At 35.9% G+C, this 19,055-nt stretch overlaps 2 protein-coding genes across 2 annotated transcripts; both read left to right on the forward strand.

Annotated features, from left to right (window-relative positions):
- Window positions 1–266: 266 nt before the first annotated feature.
- On the forward strand, window positions 267–3,807 carry LOC110725735 (O-acyltransferase WSD1-like). The gene is made up of 5 exons (XM_021905202.1): window positions 267–482; window positions 581–1,159; window positions 1,942–2,286; window positions 2,854–2,991; window positions 3,418–3,807. The coding sequence occupies exons 1-5, from the start codon at window positions 267–269 to the stop codon at window positions 3,562–3,564; spliced, it is 1,425 nt and encodes a 474-aa protein (XP_021760894.1). The 3' UTR covers window positions 3,565–3,807.
- Window positions 3,808–13,531: 9,724 nt separating this feature from the next.
- On the forward strand, window positions 13,532–17,230 carry LOC110725736 (O-acyltransferase WSD1-like). The gene is made up of 5 exons (XM_021905203.1): window positions 13,532–14,100; window positions 14,197–14,772; window positions 15,393–15,743; window positions 16,348–16,485; window positions 16,729–17,230. The coding sequence occupies exons 1-5, from the start codon at window positions 13,882–13,884 to the stop codon at window positions 16,873–16,875; spliced, it is 1,431 nt and encodes a 476-aa protein (XP_021760895.1). The 5' UTR covers window positions 13,532–13,881; the 3' UTR covers window positions 16,876–17,230.
- Window positions 17,231–19,055: the final 1,825 nt, after the last annotated feature.

Consider the following 19,055-nt stretch of genomic DNA (forward strand, 5'->3'; position numbering starts at 1 on the left):
AGTCAGCATCTGACATGTCGCGGTCCTGCTGCAAGACCATACTCAGCTCCTTTATATTTTTCAAATTTGTTGCTATTGTTTCTGCATTCTGCTACGTCTCACACTTAACTTTTCAACTCAAATCTTCATACTATAATATCAGCTAAGTTGTTTCCCTTCCATCACCACACCATTCAGAGGTCAAAAACCCCGTTCAATTGATTTTGTATCCTCTCAGCTGCTCAGCAATAAACTGCAGTCTGTAAAATTCTTATTGTTAAGAGAAAATGAAAACACAATTGAAGATAGCAACAAAAGGAGGCAAACAGGAAAATGATGAAGCAGAACCAGTATCTCCTACTGGACAATACTTCAACAGCAAAGTGTTGTCTATTTGTATCATTGCTGTTCTGGAGACTGAAGTTCCCATAAATGAATCTTGTGTAATGCCACAACTTCGAGATGTCTTCCTACCCCTGAACCATAGATTTTCATCTATCATGGTAATATCTTCTTCTAATCATTTGTTATTCAACTTTAAACAATCACTAACCTAAACAAAAAAAGTGTCCCTAACTGGTTAAAATATGGCTTCTAGCAGGTATCTGACAAGAAAGATGTAAAACAATGGAAGCGAGTGGAAGTGAACATGCAAGATCATGTTGTTGTCCCTAGCTTCCCTGATGGCTTATCGGTTGAGTCTTACACCGATTACTTCGATGAATATCTGACGAAAATCACTGCAGATCAATTACCACAAGATAGGCCTTTATGGGAACTTCACATATTCAAGTACCCAACAAGCAAAGCAGCTAATCATATAATCTTCAAGCTTCACCATTCACTTGGTGACGGCTATTCTCTGATGGGTGCACTTCTGTCCTGCCTGCAAAGAGCAGAAAACCCTTCCCTTCCAATAACTTTTCCTTCAACTCAAGCAACCACAAAAGTCAAGAACAATAATACAATGGAGTTCATCAACTGGATGCCAAGAATTATGTCGTCAATCTACAAAGGAGCCTGTGATTTTGGATGGAGTTTTCTGAAAAGTACCTGCAAGGCAGATGATAAGACACCCATCAGATCTGAGAATAAGGGTCTGGGCTTCAACCAAATCAAGATCTCTACCATAGAATTACCCCTAGACCAAATTAAACTGATCAAGACAAAATTAGGCTCAGTAAGTTCTCCTTTTCTCTTCTTAGTATGTTTTTTTTTTTTTAAGCAGCCCATTCAATATATAGAGTGCAAGAACAGAAAAAAAATAACATAATAACAAACTAATTTAAACCATCTATAATAGCATGCCATTGTAAAATGAAGAAAGCTTAGGAAGCTTAGAGCACATATCTATATTCCCACCATATAAAAATATATAATGAATCATCATTATAAAAAATTAACAACTGCCCAATATTAACCCATAACGAGGTCTAGATGACTAGATATATGCAGAACTCATCCTTAATCGATCAGAATGACTAGAAGCAATCATAGAAAACAAAAATTCTAAGGGGTGTCGTAAAAGTCTGTCACTTTTGACCAATCACTTTAATCTTTAAGAATGTAGCAAATTTGATAGTGATAATACACCAGCTGTTTTACCCTAACGAGTTGGCCACCAACCTAAAACCTTTTTTTAGAGCACAAGCAACTCTAAAACATTTCCAAAAGAGTTCAACAAGGTTAACACTGAACAAACAACGGCATAATAAAATCGGAAATTATAAATATGTTTAAACTTCAAAAGTCAAACTTTCTTACTCCCAAACTCCATAAATGTTGTTCTGCATAAAAGAGCATGTATGAAGGGGATATCTGTGCAGGTCCAGATTTATAGAGGCTTTGCTAAAAGACTGGAAGAAATTAACAATCTAACAAAGTTACTATTCCTTATGTCAGTGAAAGATTTTGTCATTAAAGGGTCATCAGTTCTGATTTTATTGTGTTTACTTCTTGTAGACAGTAAATGACACTGTTGCAGGCATAATATTCCTCGGGGTTCGAAGATACATGCAAGAAACTGACATAGAATCCAGCCATTCGCAATCAACAGCATTGGTGCTTCTAAACACAAGGAACATTGGAGGTTATATGTCAGTAGAGGAAATGGAAAAAACACATTCATGGGGGAACCAATTTGCATTTTTGCATATAATGATGCCTAAATTAATCAACGAGAAAAACTCCAACATCCTGGATTTTATCTATAAAGCACGTAACCAAATCATGAGGCTCAGGAATTCACCAGCAGTCTACCTCACCGCTCAGTGCCTAGAGCTTATAAGGAAATGCAGAGGACCTGAGGTACATTAGTGATCAAATTTATTTATGCAGATATATCTCCTTTTACAGTAGTCTTCCTGATCACGCTTAGTCTTTGATCTCGATTTAAGTTAAACTGTTAAAGTGAGGTAATGACACAGTAACACCTATTATACATGATGAACCATGTGTTTGACCAATAATATCTTAAAATGTCTACCAGTAAAATTTCAGAAAATTGATATTATGAAAATATACATTACTAATCCAACAACATACTATACAATAACATTTTTATATATGAGTATACAGGAAGTAAGTCAAAGCTAATATGTGAAAAGTGCAACAAATCATAGTCACTTAAAAAACAGAGGGTGTAATCGACATAGTACCAGTGTTCCTTAATTTCCCAACTCCCAAGGCAGTTTAAGGAATCCGTTTGTCGATCATAAATTTAAGGAAGCTATGGTTGATGATAAGGAAGTTGAGAGTTATAATAAATATTTATTTATTTCTTAAGCTTGGAGGGTGGTTGTTCACTAACAAAACAGGTATTTTGTTGAAAAAGAACACCAAGAAAATTTGAAGCATGGTTATACTGTCTTTCAGGCAGTAGCAGAACTCATCCATAGTACACTGAATAAATCAAGCATGGCAATAACAAACATGATAGGTCCAGTTGAGCAAGTGACGTTGGCTGATCATCAAATAAAAGGCATGTACTTCATGGTTGTGGGCAGTCCTCAGGTAAGCAAAGCAAAATGTAGTCATTCAGACAACAATTTTATACTTCCAATATTTTCTCTTCGTAATTTCAAGTATTTAAACCAAGTGAGAGACCCTTCTACCATGTCATGTTGTAAAACAATTCCAAAAAAAAAAAAAAAAAAAAAAAAAAAAAAAAAAAAAAAAAAAAAAAAATCTAACTTTAATTATTGTTACATGTTGACATTATATAATCTCCCTAATTATTTCATATGAAAATAGCTCAGTTCTCTTACTTACACATGCATTATTTATCTTGATTCTATTTATTACCTGGTTAAAATACTTAAAAATCTGTGCACATAACTAACTATAAATTCTCTATTTGTGTCAGCAATCTATTTCCTGTAATTGACTCTTAAGCTTGTTTTTCCTACCAATTAACGGTTCTATGGTTGGGACTTGCAGAGCCTGGTAATAACAATTATGAGTTATGCGCAAACTTTGAGGATTGGAATAGGAGCTGAAAAGGGCTTCATAGATTCACAGAGATTGAATTCGTGCATCAAGAATGCGTTCAATTTAGTATCAGAGGCAGCTACAAAGACTGGATAAGATCATCAAACAACGAAAAATGGTCAACAATTATCTCTTAGTATTTTAAGTCAATAATTAGTTCAAATACTACTTAAAATATGGGTGTTGTTATGGGATGGATGTGACTATGCTTAAACATTTTAATTAGCTCTAATCTTTGGGTCATTTATAAGGTTGTCTTAAATTTTCTATTCTGTAAAATGCTGAACACAGACGACAATGGTAATGTTCAACTTCTATCTATATAAGCTTGTATTCTTACGAAGGGTGCCCATCCTATACTGGGTTTGCATAAACATTCTTTCACATTCTTTTTCCCATCCATGTGTCTACACGTGAGGCATGCAGGGAAGAGAATGTGAGAAAACACAACTTAGCATTAAGTAAACAACTAAAGGTTACACTCCTACACTAATCAAATGAAGCACACTCTACCTGGGAATTTTTCTGGTTTAATACTATCATTTAAGAACAATAATTATGCAGTGTTGTTTATTATTATCTTATTTGTGCTGACAGAATCCTTTTACGTAGTTGATTAATTTTTGGTATAGTTCTGTAATTGTGTTGCAATTAAAACTGGGATTGAATCCTTGGTTTTTGTGCAAAATGGGGTTGGTGCATTTGTATGATATGATACTTGTGAATTTCCTGAGAGTTCATACAAGATGTTTGATAAACTGCTTGTTATAAATCTGTGACTTAGAATTCTGCTATCAATGGGTTTGTTTTGAATGGGAAGCCTCATGAAGTTCAGGATTTTTTAAGACAGATGAACTTGGTAGGTGTTGAGCACTTGAGCCTGATGGGTTTGAATGAGAATTTGCACGCAGTTAACTTGCTTTTAGATTGTTTTTCTGCTCTTTTAGATCTTCATTGTGGTTAGAGGTGGCCAGTGGGCCGGGTTGGACCCAGCCCACCCTAACTCGCACGGCTGGTGGGTCACGTGGGTCCGACCCGGTTTCAATCCGGCACAGCCCGGCACAGCTCGGATTTAATCCGGGTTGTGTCGTGGGTCCAAAATTTTCGACACAACCCATTTCAACCCAGCTCAGTTTAACCCGTTTGATTCGACCCAAATCGCACAACCCGTTTTGACTCATTTAATTCGACACACCTAGCCCGTGAACCCACCTAACCCGACCCACCTGGCACAACCCAGCCCGCACGGCCCACCCGCACGAATGACCCACCCAACCCGCACGAGCCAACCCACCTAACCCGCACGCATGACCCACCCAACCCGCACGCATGACCCACCCAACCCGCACGGCCGGCACAACCCGCACGGCCCGCACAGCCCGCACAATTCGCACGACCCGCACGGCCCGCACGGCCTAACATCCATTTTAAAAAAATAACGGCTAGTTTTTTGTATCTAACGGCTAGTTTTTTGTATCTAACGGCTAGTTTTTTAAGTGTATGATCATCCATTCTATTTTTCCTATAAATACCAATTCCATTTCACTCAAATTTCCACACAAATTCAAGCTTTCTTTCTCTCTTACTTAAAAATTCTTATTGTTCTCAAATTCTCAAGTGTTATATAGAGTTATATTTTTGTTAAAAAAAATCTCCTTAATATTATTATTAGTATTCTTAAGATTCTAAAAAAAAAAAGTTCTTCTCCATATTATAATTAGTAATCATACAAAAAAAAAATGAGCTCAAGAGGAGGAATGGGAAGGAGTCAAAGTGGTGGTCGAAGTGGTAGCCAAAGGAGTGGTGGTGCAAATTTTTCGTATGAAATTAATACGGAAAATTTAAACCAATTTGTCAATGAATATGGAGATTATGGTTTAGGAGATAGGCAAAATATTCAAACGTCTCCACCACAACATTTCTCCCACGAGTCCCACCAATCATCAAGTTCAACTATGCCACCTCCATCGCAACCAACATCTCAACCTTCATCTCAAGGTAATTTCTAATTAAATTTTTATTGTTATGAATATTTAAAAAAACTATTATTAATGATTATAAAGTTAGTTTAGTTTCCAATTTTCTATGATTTACAATTAGTTAATTACCATGAAAAATGCGTTTAAATAAGTATAATTAAAATATTTAAAATTTAAAAGCTTATTTTCATGAATAGCATTTAAAAATTAATTTTAATAATTTGATTTATGAAAGGTGGTGGCGGTGAAAGTAGAGGTCGAGCACATTTTTCTTGGGTGTGGAAACATTTTGAACGAGTTGAGGTCACACCCCCGGGATGGCAACCTGGTCAACCAAAGAGGTTCACGTGTACATGCCTAGTTTGCAAGGCGCTAGGTGCAAATGTCAAGTCATATAATTGGAAAACGGGAGATGGAACCGGAACCTTGAGTCGGCATTTGCAAAATAAACACGACTTGTTCGAAAATGGCCCCCGTCCTTCGGGGGGTGGCGTCCAAACACAATTGGGTGGATACATGAACCAACCCGGCGGAGGTACACCTTTCATTTATAATAAAGATAGAATGATTGATGAAATGAGTACTTTAGTTATTGCTAATGAATACCCTTTTAGTTACGGTGAAAATGCAAACGTTGAGCATTTTAATAAAGTTGCATTACAACCTGCATTTACTCGTGTCCCCCGAAATACCCTAAGACGTTATACACAAACTTCTTATTATAAGTATAGGAGTGGTTTGATTGAATTATTTCATACTTTTGATGGTCGTGTTAGTTTTACAAGTGATACATGGACTTCTAGTTTTGGCGAACCTTTTCTTTGCATTACTGCTCATTGGGTGGATGATGATTGGTTTATTCAAAAACGTATACTATGTTTTCAAGCTATGGAAGAAAGGCATACCGGTTTTAACATCAAAGTTCGTATTTTGGATTGTTTAAAAGAATTTCACTTGAATAATAAAGTTTTTTCTTTGTCTCTTGATAATGCAACTGCAAACACAAAGTGTATTGACTATTTGAAAAATGACTCCGAGTTGAATTTGTTGTTGGGTGGTAGTCTCTTGCATGTTAGATGTTGTGCTCATATTTTGAATTTGTCTGTTCAAGAGGGTCTCGCTGAGTTGCAACCATTGCTAAACCCAATTAGAACAGTTATAAAATGGATTAGGATTACTCAGTCAGTTAGAAGAAAGTACATAGCTATGTGTAAAGAGAGAGGTCTTAAGAAAAGACAATGGTCTATTGATACCCCTACCCGTTGGAATTCTACTTTCAAGTTGTTGAGTGATGCTATAAAGTATCGTGATATTTTGACCCAACTTTACAATGAGACTCGTGTTGATCCTACTGAGTTAATAACCGAAAGTCATTGGACTAATGCTTCTTTTGTTCGTGATGTTTTAAATGCTTTTGATAGTGCAACTCATATTTTCTCTTATATTTATGAGCCTAACGTTCATTTAGTCATAATTGAGTGTGTTAAAGTTGTTCACACCATCGAAGAGCATATGAAGATTGATGGACTTCGTCCCGTTCTTGATAGCATGAAACGTAAGTGGCATACTTATTTTAGTGAATTTCCAATCATTTATGGAATTGCTGCTATTCTTGACCCCGGTGTCAAAGCTGAAGGTTTGGAAAATCTTTTAGAATTTTATTATACAAGTTTAAGTATCGATTATGATGTTAGTGAATATATTAACAAATGCAAATCTGTTTTGGGAGACCTTTATGATCATTATGCATCTATTTATGGTTTTGATTTGGCAACACCAACTACTACTAGCACTTCCGATTCTAGATTTGGTTTTCTTGATAAAGTTATGAAAAAAAAACACAAAGCATCTACATCATTCTCATCATCATCTTCTTCAACACTTGCTATTAATGATTATTTGTCATATCAACATGAGACCAACAACAACTTTCAAATTATAAAATGGTGGCAAGAACATAAAAAAAGTTTTCCTATATTGGCGAGAATTGCAAAAGATATACTTGCAGTTCCCGCTTCATCTGTTGCTTCCGAGTCTGCTTTTAGTGCAGGTAGAAGAGTGTTAGATGAAAAAAGATCTCGCTTAACTCCGGAAAGCATTCAAATTTGTGTTTGTAAGAAAGATTGGGATCAAGCTGAAAGAAGAACTCAAGGTTTAAAGGAAGACGAAGACGATGAAGATGATCCTGTGATGATATTGGAGTCGTCAACGGATGATGCAGCTTCCGGGGATGATGATGCAACAAACATGGGTGGCTAGAAAAGTCTAAATCAGGTACGCTAAGAACTACGTGGGCTTTGATTCTTTCGGGATACGTAGGCAACTTATTTTTCGAAAATTACAATTTAATTGCAAAATTAAATTTTAGTTTTCTAAAGATAGGTCCAAGCCCCCCCCCCCCCAAATTTCAAAAGAAGTACAATATAAGAACTACGCTGGCTTTGATTCCTTATTTTATAATATAAGGATACGTAGGCATCTTAATTAAGAGCAAGCCATCAAATTGTTAATTTTGTAAAAATTAAAACACCACACAACCCACCCGACCCTAACCCACGAACCCACCCGACCCTAACCCACAAACCCACCCGACCCTAACCCACCTAACCCACAAACCCACCCGACCCTAACCCACTAACCCACCCGACCCTAACCCACCTAACCCACAAACCCACCCGACCCTAACCCACTAACCCACCCTTCGACCCACCCTAACTCACTAACCCACCTTGACCCGTCTAACCCACGAACCTAGCTCGACCCACCCATGACCCGTCTAACCCACAAACCCAGCTCGACCCACCCACGATCCGTCTAACCCACAAACCCAGCTCGACCCACCCACGACTCGTCTAACCCACGAACCTAACCCTGGTGTGTCCAACTTCTCCGACCCAACCCACGACCCGGCCCACCCTACCCTACGTGTGTCGTGCCGTGTGTCATGAAACCCCAACCCGCGACCCACCTAACCCTAACCCAGCTCGCACGACTCGCACGGTGGACACCTCTAATTGTGGTTGAGGTTGGAGGTTGGAGTAACTGGGAGTCTAGGGGTCTAACTTTGTTAACATCTCACAAGACTCCGTCAACAGAACAACTTAACGTCTGTCAAGCCAGTTATCAGGTGAAATTAGACAGATTTCCAAATTGTCTTCCTAAAAGTACAAAATTACCTCCATGCAATGCATTCTATGTTTATCAAGAAGAGAAACATGGATATTCCCGATTTTCTACTTCAAATATTTATAAGCTTTCTACCATTTATGTACCTATATAAGGCACTGTTCACTTCACCTTATAAAAATAATATTTAGTAAAAATAATTTCAATTCAGTAAAATTAATTTTAGTACAGTAAAAATAAGTTCAGTTCAGCAAAAATAATTTTAGTTCGGTAAATATAATTTCAATTTAGTAAAAATCAGTAAAAAAAAAGGAATAAATATACGTAGTACTAGTAATAGAAAATCAGTATAAATAATTTCAGTTCAGTAAAATTATCTTCATTTCAGAAAAAATAATCTAAGTTAAACAAAAATAATTTAGTTCAGTAAAAATAATGTCAGTATTTTTTTAGAAAGCGGTAGTAGATTCGAGCAAAATATTTAGTCCTGCTTCACTAACCTTGCTAATTTCATATTTGAGTTAAGATCGGCCTACTACTCCGTATTAGCTAATCTTTGAACCCTCAAGCTAAAAATCGTCAATACACCACAGAGGCAAGACAAGAGAAAAACATAAAGCAACAAAGAATTCCAAAGCACCATCTTGATGATCAAAAAGGATAAACAAAATAAAACGGGCCAAGTAAAACAGCAAACCAAAGATCAGCACTCAAAAGAACACAACATACAACAAAACTAATCGACACATAAAGAAGCAGCTTCAGTTTGCACAACCAAATCTTCTAAGCTCATAGATTCTCAAAATGACAATTTCATGATACGATGAAATATTGAAAATGCTATACCAATTTGACTTCTAAAACACGAACTTAACATTTATAAACTCTAACTAAAAATCTAAAATAACAATAATTTAGCAATAAAAATCAACAATTTCAGTGCTTATTGAAATTCACTTGAACAAACAAAACAAACATAAAACAAACCCAATTACAGACGAATTTAGACTTCATCAAGCCGTAATTGATAATCAAATGAATTCAAAATATTTGAATTATAATTGGCAGAACACAATTAAACTGCAAAAAAATCAAGAACAGATAAACAATAAAACAAGCAATTCAATTGAGAAAACAGATTTAAGAGAAGTTGAAAGGAAGAGAATAGAGGATGACTACCTGGCGGTGATAATATACATTGAAGATGATCGGGGAACCGCTGAGCTTTGATCATCTAATTGAACTCTGATTACCATCCATGACATCCGGCGTCATCATTAATCTCTAGTTTCCTGTGTCCTAATTGATAGTCCAGTCTATTCAAAAAAAAAAAAAAAAATAAATAAAAATTATTGATAGTCTAGTCTCATTTGTTTTTTTAAAAAATACCATTAATACTTCCTCCGTTCTTTTATTATTGCACCACTTGTCATTTTAAGAAGTTTCACAAATATTGCATCAGTTCCTCTTTAGGAAAAAAATTATTTGTGTTCACACTACAAATACCCAACATATCTTTGCTTTTTCACACTTACTTTTTAGTTTGTTAATATGTCACATGGGCAATTTTGTATTTTTACCTTTCTCTCTCTTACGGATTACTTTTTTCCACTACCAAAAAATTTGTACCCAACCCTTATAGTGCAATAATAAAAAAACGGAGGAAGTATTATTATTTTATTTTATTTTTACCTCAAAAAAAATCAAAAAAGTTGTTTTTTATCATTAAAACTTTTAAAAGTTATATACTTGGTCGAACATAGCATTGGGAATAAGATAAAGTTGCATATTTTCTGCAATTGTGCAATTGACAGGAAATAAGTTGGAGAAAGGAAGAAAGTTGATTAGAGCTTTCAAAACCATGTCATAAATATTCATTTTTATTTAATGCAATGTTCAGAATTAAATATTCATTTTTTTCTAGTAAAAGTTCATTTTTTTTGCTAGTAGATGCTCATTTGCTAGACGCGACCATAGCTAGGCTAAGCGCGACCTCAATCAAAAATTTGTGTTTAAAAATCATTAATTATGCTAAATAAACATCTTTTGGGCTTTGGGAGAGTATAGTTAAAGTTTAAAAATATGGGGAGAGTATAGTTAAAGTTTAAAAATATGGGGAGAGTATAGTATTTTTAAGGGCGGGTTTGGGAAGCCGATTTTATGCATTTTTAGTTGTTTTTTTTTTTTTTTTGGCCAGGTCGAAAATGACCCGAAAAAACCCGGACATTTTAGACGAATTTTGGCACAAAAATTTTGGCCCAAAGCTTAGCCCTACCAAACCCAACCCGAGAAGTGGGTTGATTTATTTACGGTCTTGACCCGCCCCGTCTAATGAACACACCTCTAAATTTGAGTCTTTGAGAGAACCCTCTAAACTTGGTGTATTTTTCTAAAGAAAGGAGGAAGGGGGGTGTGGGGGGAAGGAAATAAATACTGTACAGATTTGCAACCTAATCAATATGGGCTTTGGTCTAGGCCAGTACCAATTTATCTTAAAAAATGTAGGCCCAATCCTAATAAACGTTTTGCCTAGGCTTAGTTTGGACCAAGAAGTCATAATACGAAGTAGATTAATGCACTGTCACCTACGAGGCTACGACAATTATGTGTATCTTATGTCAAGACGTCTAAAAGTCTAACCATTTCATATGGAAAGAACTCTCCTCTACTTGATCTTGGTTGTTACTAGTAGCTTTAAAAATGTCAATTAACTTAGCTGGTTAAAATATTTAGAATTGATCTCTAAGACCTGCAAATCATATATACAAAGTAGATAACATTTGTTGCGAGTCTTTTATACCAAGAAAAAACGTACAACCAATGGGTTACTAATTACTACGTACATACTGTTCTCTATCTTTCTGTTTTGACAGTCCAAATACGTGAGCCAGCCTTTTGGCCCTTTTCTGTCCTAATAGAAATGTACTATCGGTCTATCCAAATAAGGGAGTTGAGTAACAAAATACTTCGTATATGTACTATCGGTCTATAGATCTCTGTGGAGGTTGCGGTGTTGGTATGGGATTGATATGGCTCTGCTCAAGTTATCAGTTAGCTCTCCTCGTCTTCACCAATAATTATGTAATATGCTTATTCTTGTTCATGTAGAACAAACTAAATAAAATGCAATGGTATTACTAATGGTATCTAGCGCACTTGTATTCTTATATTATGACTTTGTTGCTTGGTATGAAGGCATGCAACCAAAGCTTACATGATTTGCTCAAAATTATTTGTTGTGCTTGTACTAACACCAACACACAATTGCAAATAGAACGGCAAACTAGTATCCATGGTTGGAGAATTCATAACTATGATCTCGATTTGCAGATTGAAATAGAGAAACTAGTGAGAAAGTCACATTAGACAATATTATTATAGTCGGGATTTGTTGGAAATGGTAATGCAATTGGATAATTACAAAGCCTGACGATCCGCACTCGTTGGGGATTAAATGTCTCTACTCGCGGTTGACTAGGTGGGCCGTCACCCGACCAGGCCCACCTAATTTGGTTGAGTTTTATTCTTGGGATAAATATAAATACGAGTATTGTCTTCTTTCCTTTTTTTTTCTGAAATTTAATAATATACTGAACTCTAAAATATAAACACAAACCTATCCTTTTGACATCTGAACCGTTCTTGAGTAACGAATTGTGGAGGTTGTTGTGTAAAACTTGGGAGGGGGGGGGGGGGGGGGGGGGAGGGCGCGTCACCGGAAAACCTATACCGGTGATGGCGTATTTCGCTTCTAAGGCAGTGGGTTCCAAACCATAGCACAACCGAAGCAGGACATGTCTTTGATTCGAGTATGGCGGTAGAGTTTGTTCCAAGGAAGTTTTGGGTTTGTCTATTATCATTCATGGAATCAACATGTATTTTTTTCCAACAGGATTCAATCTCAAGTCTTTGAAATTACCCCTTAAGACTTTAATCAACCAAACAAGATGGCAAATGACATCCACATAACAAGTATGAAAGGTGATAATAAAAAAAAAAATTGAATTGCAACAAGACAACAATCAATATCAGTAAATGCCCAACTTTTTTTCACCCAACTGAAACCGTGATTTTCACAATCTTGGCAATTGTTCAGATTACTTCTCAGAACATTCATGTTTTTGACCTCCAAAAAATAGTACAGCAGTAACTGGTTCAGATTTCACTGTACTTCAATCTTATCCCCTTAATTTCTACATAGAATGAAGTCAATGAACCCAGTACATTAATTTTCAATTGTCATGGCCTGCTTCAATAGTCAATATTCAGCACAAAACTGTGATCAATTGATCATTCAACACATAACATTAAAGCATTACATGTGCTGGAACCCGTGCCCTTTTTTCAGCAATTACTACTACACCGACTAATGGACTATTTATTACTAGTCTACAAATAATCACCATCTCCAGGTAAAAATCAATATCCGGCTAATTGTCTAACAGTTGGACACGTAGCAAGGGGGTGAAATGCCGTTAGTGCCCTCAACGTAGACTACAGTTTTCTCATCAAGAGCTTGTCCAATTGAACACTCCTAGCCGGCCAGAAGACACAATGAACCGAGCTATAGATAAGCGACACAATTTACATCACAAACAGCTTGCTTAACGACTTAACGTAACTTTTACATGCACGGCGATGCTAATCATGCTATAATGGTACCGACAGCAAAACTGCAGGGATAAAACGGTGCCATGAAGACAGACAGCAAATATGGCCGTGTTAATTCATAGTTGACAGTCTAGACACTCTATACATACACACTTGAATGTATTGCAGGTAATGCAGTTTCATAGCCTCTCAGGCAACAATACTGCAGCATTGCAGAGTAATTATTAGAACAGCTATCATTTTTCGGTCAATACCTAAGCCATTTTACTAAATTCAGCAAGTAATCCTTAGCATATGAGGAATTACTTAAAAGGTAATATTTTGATTAGCTAATATGAACCTCACAAGCAGTATGACTAATAATGATGCAGTGTCATGTGCCAAGGAGTACTAAGAAAAATTGTAACAATTGACAAATATAACAAATTAATCATGGCAGTTAGGTGTTGAAATTAATACTCGTATTTACATGCATGATGTTGAATTCAAAGAAAATTATGCACTCGATGATTGATTGAGATAATATTAAATAACATGACCATAACCAGTGAAATAAGCACCTTTTCTACATTCCTTCCAAACGTTCGTCCTATAAATTCCGCTAACGTTGTTCCACTTCTCACCTTCACAACCTACAAACGAAAGGAAAAAAAAAAACTTGTTCATTGATAGTTGTAATACATCCATATAAGAGAAAATGAAGTCTAAGTTGCAAATAAAAACGGAAAAAATCAACCTGCAGGAAAAGGATGCATCAGAACCAGTATCTCCTACCGGACAATACTTCAACAGCAAATCACTGTCAGTTTGCATCCTTGCAGTTCTGGAATCAGAAGTTCCCGTCGATGACTCCTGTGCAATTCCACAACTACGAGATGTTTTCCTTCCAATTAACCCGAGATTTTCTTCTATTATGGTAATAAATACATTTCATATCTTCCTTTAGTTTTTCACTTCTACTTTAAAATAGTAGTGTTACAATGTTACTGACTAGCAAAATTACTTCAAGCAGATAAATGACAAGAAAGGTGTAAAGCAATGGAAAAAAGTACAAGTGAACCTTCAAGATCACCTTATAATTCCCAGATTCCCAGAGGGCGTATCAGTTGAATCATACAACGAATACTTCGACGAATATCTGACAAAAACTAGTTCAGACTTATTGCCACAAAATAGACCTTTATGGGAAGTTCACATATTCAAGTACCCAACAAGCAAAGCAGCTGGGCATATAATCTTCAAGCTTCACCATGCACTTGGTGACGGCTACTCTCTGATGGGAGCACTTCTTTCCTGCGTAAAAAGAGCAGATAATCCTTCTCTTCCGTTAACTTTTCCTACTACTCGATCAAGCTCAGCAAACAAGAGCAGCAATTCGACAAGGATTATCGAATGGGTGCCACAAACTATATCTGCAATCTTCAAAGGAGCCTATGATTTTGGATGGAGTATTCTGAAAAGCACTTACAATCCTGATGATAAGACACCCATCAGGTCCGGAAAGAGTCAGGGTTTCCAACCAACCAAAATCTCTACTATTGAACTATCCCTAGACCACATTAAACTAATCAAAGCAAGAGTAGGAACGGTACGTTGTTCTTTCTATTTCTTTTTGCTTTTTGTATAGTTTAATTAAAACAGTTTAAGAAATAATATTCCTCCGTAGTAATTATTAGTTTTATTTAGTAAGTGCAAATCAAATCAGTAAAAATTACTCGTATCAATATGACAAAACTAATACAGCAATAAATCAAATAAATATACTTATATCGCAAGAAATAACTTTTAATCAGTAAAAATGTTTGTAATAAATACAAATAGTTTCAGTCCAGAAAAGATGGTAAAGGCCGTATTTTAGCTGATTTTTCTGACGCCTAATTAGCATTATAATACGGAGGCATAAATTCTTTCCAAAAATTGGATGATGCATCCTAAACTTTATAACAAAAATTTATAATCCAACCATAAAGGCATATAATCCCATAAAACAGCCTTAGAAAACATGAATTCTAATTGATGTAGTACTAAAGTAGTTGCAGACAAACAATTCTTTTAAAAAAAAGTAGTACTTGTTGTGCTCCCTCTATTTATTTCAATCTAGTATTCATCAATGTTTCATAAAAGCAAGATCACCCAATAATGATTGGCATAGGATTTGCTAAGAGAACTGAAAAACTTTGGTACTGACTGTTCTGTTTACTCCTGCAGACAATCAATGACATTCTTGCAGGCATAGTTTTCCATGGAATTCGAGTATACATGCAAGAAATTGACCCAGAATCCAGCATTTCACAATCTACAGCTTTGGTGCTGCTCAACACTAGGAACATCACAAGATATATTTCAGTTAAGGAAATGAAAACAGCAAGTACCAAGATGTGGGGGAACCAATTTGCATTTTTGCATGTAGCGATTCCTGAACTAATTGATGATAACTCCTCCAACCCCCTTGATTTTGTCTATAAAACACAGCAACAGATTACGAGGCTCAGAAATTCACCAGCAGTTTATCTCACAGCTCAGTGCCTAGAGATTGAAAGGAAATGCAAAGGACCTGAGGTACATGAATTTAATGATCATATTTCTTTATGCACATGCTGTCTTTTTTTAAGCTTTCATTAGACTTCAGGATGCCTTAGATCAAGATAAAAGTGTACTTGCCTTAGTAGAAATTCTCTTGGTGGGCAAACAAACTTCAGTCACAAGTGAATATGATTCAGAGACGTTTCCACATCAATGAATTTTTTTTATCAACACATGTGAAGTGGAACGTTTATCTCCGTCTCCATTTACCTATATTTGAAAAGAAGTCCAGATTAAATGCACGTTATTGACGATCAGAAATTTATACACAAGTGATATTGGCTTATCTTAAAATACTGACATAAATATCTTTAATTAGTCTTATGTAAGCAAATAGCATAAAAAACAATCTTATTATCATACTTACTGAAACTAAGCAGTTCTGAATATTGGCGTGTACAGTATAAAATTTGAGGACACTAGACTTATTACAGGTTTCCAAAACTAAACAGAACCAGTCCGATAACTTCCCTTTGTATACTTAATCAATCAAGCTTGTATATTAGAATGGTAGTTTGTTGATTAACTATACTAATAAAAAGAAAGACTAATAAACAAAACAAAATAAATTCTGTTTCAGGCAGCAGCTGAACTTATCTACAATACAATGAATAAATCAAGCATGGGAATGACAAATATGATAGGTCCAATTGAAAAAGTGGCCTTGGTTAACCATCCTGTCAAAGGCATATACTTCATGGTTTGCGGCACTCCTAAGGTAAGGGTTCATAATACTTCTGTCCATCAGTTTAAGTGATTGATAATGCAAACCTTAAACATCATTTCCTAAACATTTGTCAGTTATATATGTTGCTTGATCGATCTATGTCATCCTCAATTTAACTACAAATTGCTTATTCCTTCATGTAGATTAACAGTTTTCAGAATCAGTACTGATTTAATGCTTTAGTTAACTCTTGACCCCTCATCCACCACTAACAATTACTCTGCGGATTTGCAGAGCCTAGTAATAACAATCATGAGTTACATGCAAACTGTGAGGATTGGAGTAGGAGTTGAAAAGGGCCTCATAGACTCACAGAAGCTGACCTCATGCATCAAGAATGCTTTTGATCTGGCGTACGAGGCAGCTTCAAAGAGCCAATAAAAAGAACTTCAAACAGCATAAAGTTTATCCTCAAGGTGCTGATTTGGGAATGATGCAACTCACCTCATATATATGACATTTCAGGCCTTGCAATTCTTTGCTCTATTCATCAGCAATTACTATGTCATGTCTAGTCTAGTAAGAGGAGTGCATTTGGATCCTTTTCTAAGAAACTTTTAAGAAAAAAAAAAAAAAAAAAAAAAAAGTGGTTCATGGCTATATGCCTATATATATGTACACTTCTCCTTGTATCAGTGTGGCATTATGCGTAATTCATTGTCATGAATGACATTTTGGAAGAGGAACTGTAATAGCATAATCGATAATTACATGAAATCCTCAATGTTATATGCTATTAGGACCTTGTTCTTCTATACTATTGTGCTCAAACATTGTCAACTTAGAGCAATATTATCCCTCATCACATGAAAATATCTTAAGGCGATATCTAGTGGTGCTAACTTCATACTATGATCCAATTTGTGTAAGGTTACAAAGTTTGGACAACTGATCAATGTCAAATGTGGCTCAACTACCCTTAAAAGAAAGTAGCACTACTGTTAAAATTCCAATTAAAATCTAGGAATTTTAACATACTATACTGATAAGAAATGTGTTGTGTTATGCCTTAAATTCTCTATGACAATTTGGCATTACAGACAAAAGCCCAAATCTTCCGATCTCTTCTAGAAGCATAGAGCTGTCACAGGAAGAAAAATAACTCAACAAATTAAAGTATAGTTTTGCTTGAAGTTTAATTATGGTATTTAACACCCCTGCATGTTATTTCTCACAAGGTTGAAGCCTTTCAACATTGGTAGCTCATATATGACTTTAAGGGCATAAAGCATATTTCATTAACTCCGCCTATTGACTTCTAAACCCCAATCATAGAAGGGTCAAAGATACTTACACCCTTAAGCACCTACAGTTGGGAGGACTCGAACTCGTGGACATCAAGATTACAAGATGAATCCTCAACCAACTATATCAAATCTTGCAATCAAACTTGTAAAACACAAAAGGGTTACCGTTTTACTATGAGTTACAGAGCAACAGATAGAGTGAAAGAATTATGCAGTTGAGTCTCCTTGCATATTAAGAGTTTGAGCCATATAATTTGTACACTCTCAATCTTGTATATTTGTCTACATAAAACTATGGGGTAATACAATTGTCCATCTTCTAACCAAGCATGCTTGGTGGAGTTAGTGGGAAACTCACCCGGTCATAAGTTCCAGCCCCACCAACTACAAATGCTTTGGAGTAGGGCCGTAGGGGAATTCCCTCACCTCCCCCTCTACTCTCCCGTGATGACCTGCGAAGCTGCAGTGGCCAAACTTGTGAGAGGTACCAGCTCAGTAAAGTCCTGCGAAGCTGCAGTGGCCAAACTTGTGAGAGGTACCAGCTCAGTAAAGTCCTTTATCTTACCTTTAAAAAAAAGGTACAAGTTCTAGAATTGGACTTCCAGCATTACAATTAGCATTAATATAGATATTAATTTCAGCATTAAGCTATTAACATGCACAATTACTTCACCAAAAAAATTTAACATGTACAATTACAATTAGTTAGGTAATTAGTTAAGAACTTAAGAACCTAACATCAATGTCGCAAATAATTCCAATAAATTCATGTAAATAAATAAAGAATTTGCATGCTCACAATAATTTTTTCTGAATTCCGGAAGTTAAGGTTTAAAATCTCCATACCAAATTCGCCAACAATTAGCCTCTGCCCAGATAACATTGGTCTGAAATGCTCTCGTTTTCACTAAAATTGGGGAAATTTAGGGTTTTTTACGTACTTGTAATCTCCTATGCTCAAATTCTTTCAACAAATTCATATTTTTTTGGAAAGGTTCTTGTGTATTTGGTACAAATTTTTGGGCATGGATACACCTACCCACTGGGTAGTTTACCCTGTTGATGTGGAACTGACGTGGCAATGATGTGTAATAAAAACTGTTTATTTGACCCACTTTTAGACCACTATCAGCAGTGAGGAAAAAAAAACCTCTCAATCTCTCTCTACCCACTTTCTCACTCCTCCCATACAATTTCTCTCATCAAATGTTTTTTTCACTACATCAATGAGGAGAAAAAAAAACCTCTCATCACTTTTTCCTCCACTATTTACTATACCCCACCATAATACACATCATCTTTTTATTTTATCTT

This window comes from Chenopodium quinoa, unplaced genomic scaffold (genome assembly GCF_001683475.1).
Source record: "Chenopodium quinoa cultivar QQ74 unplaced genomic scaffold, ASM168347v1, whole genome shotgun sequence".
NCBI lineage: Eukaryota > Viridiplantae > Streptophyta > Magnoliopsida > Caryophyllales > Amaranthaceae > Chenopodium > Chenopodium quinoa.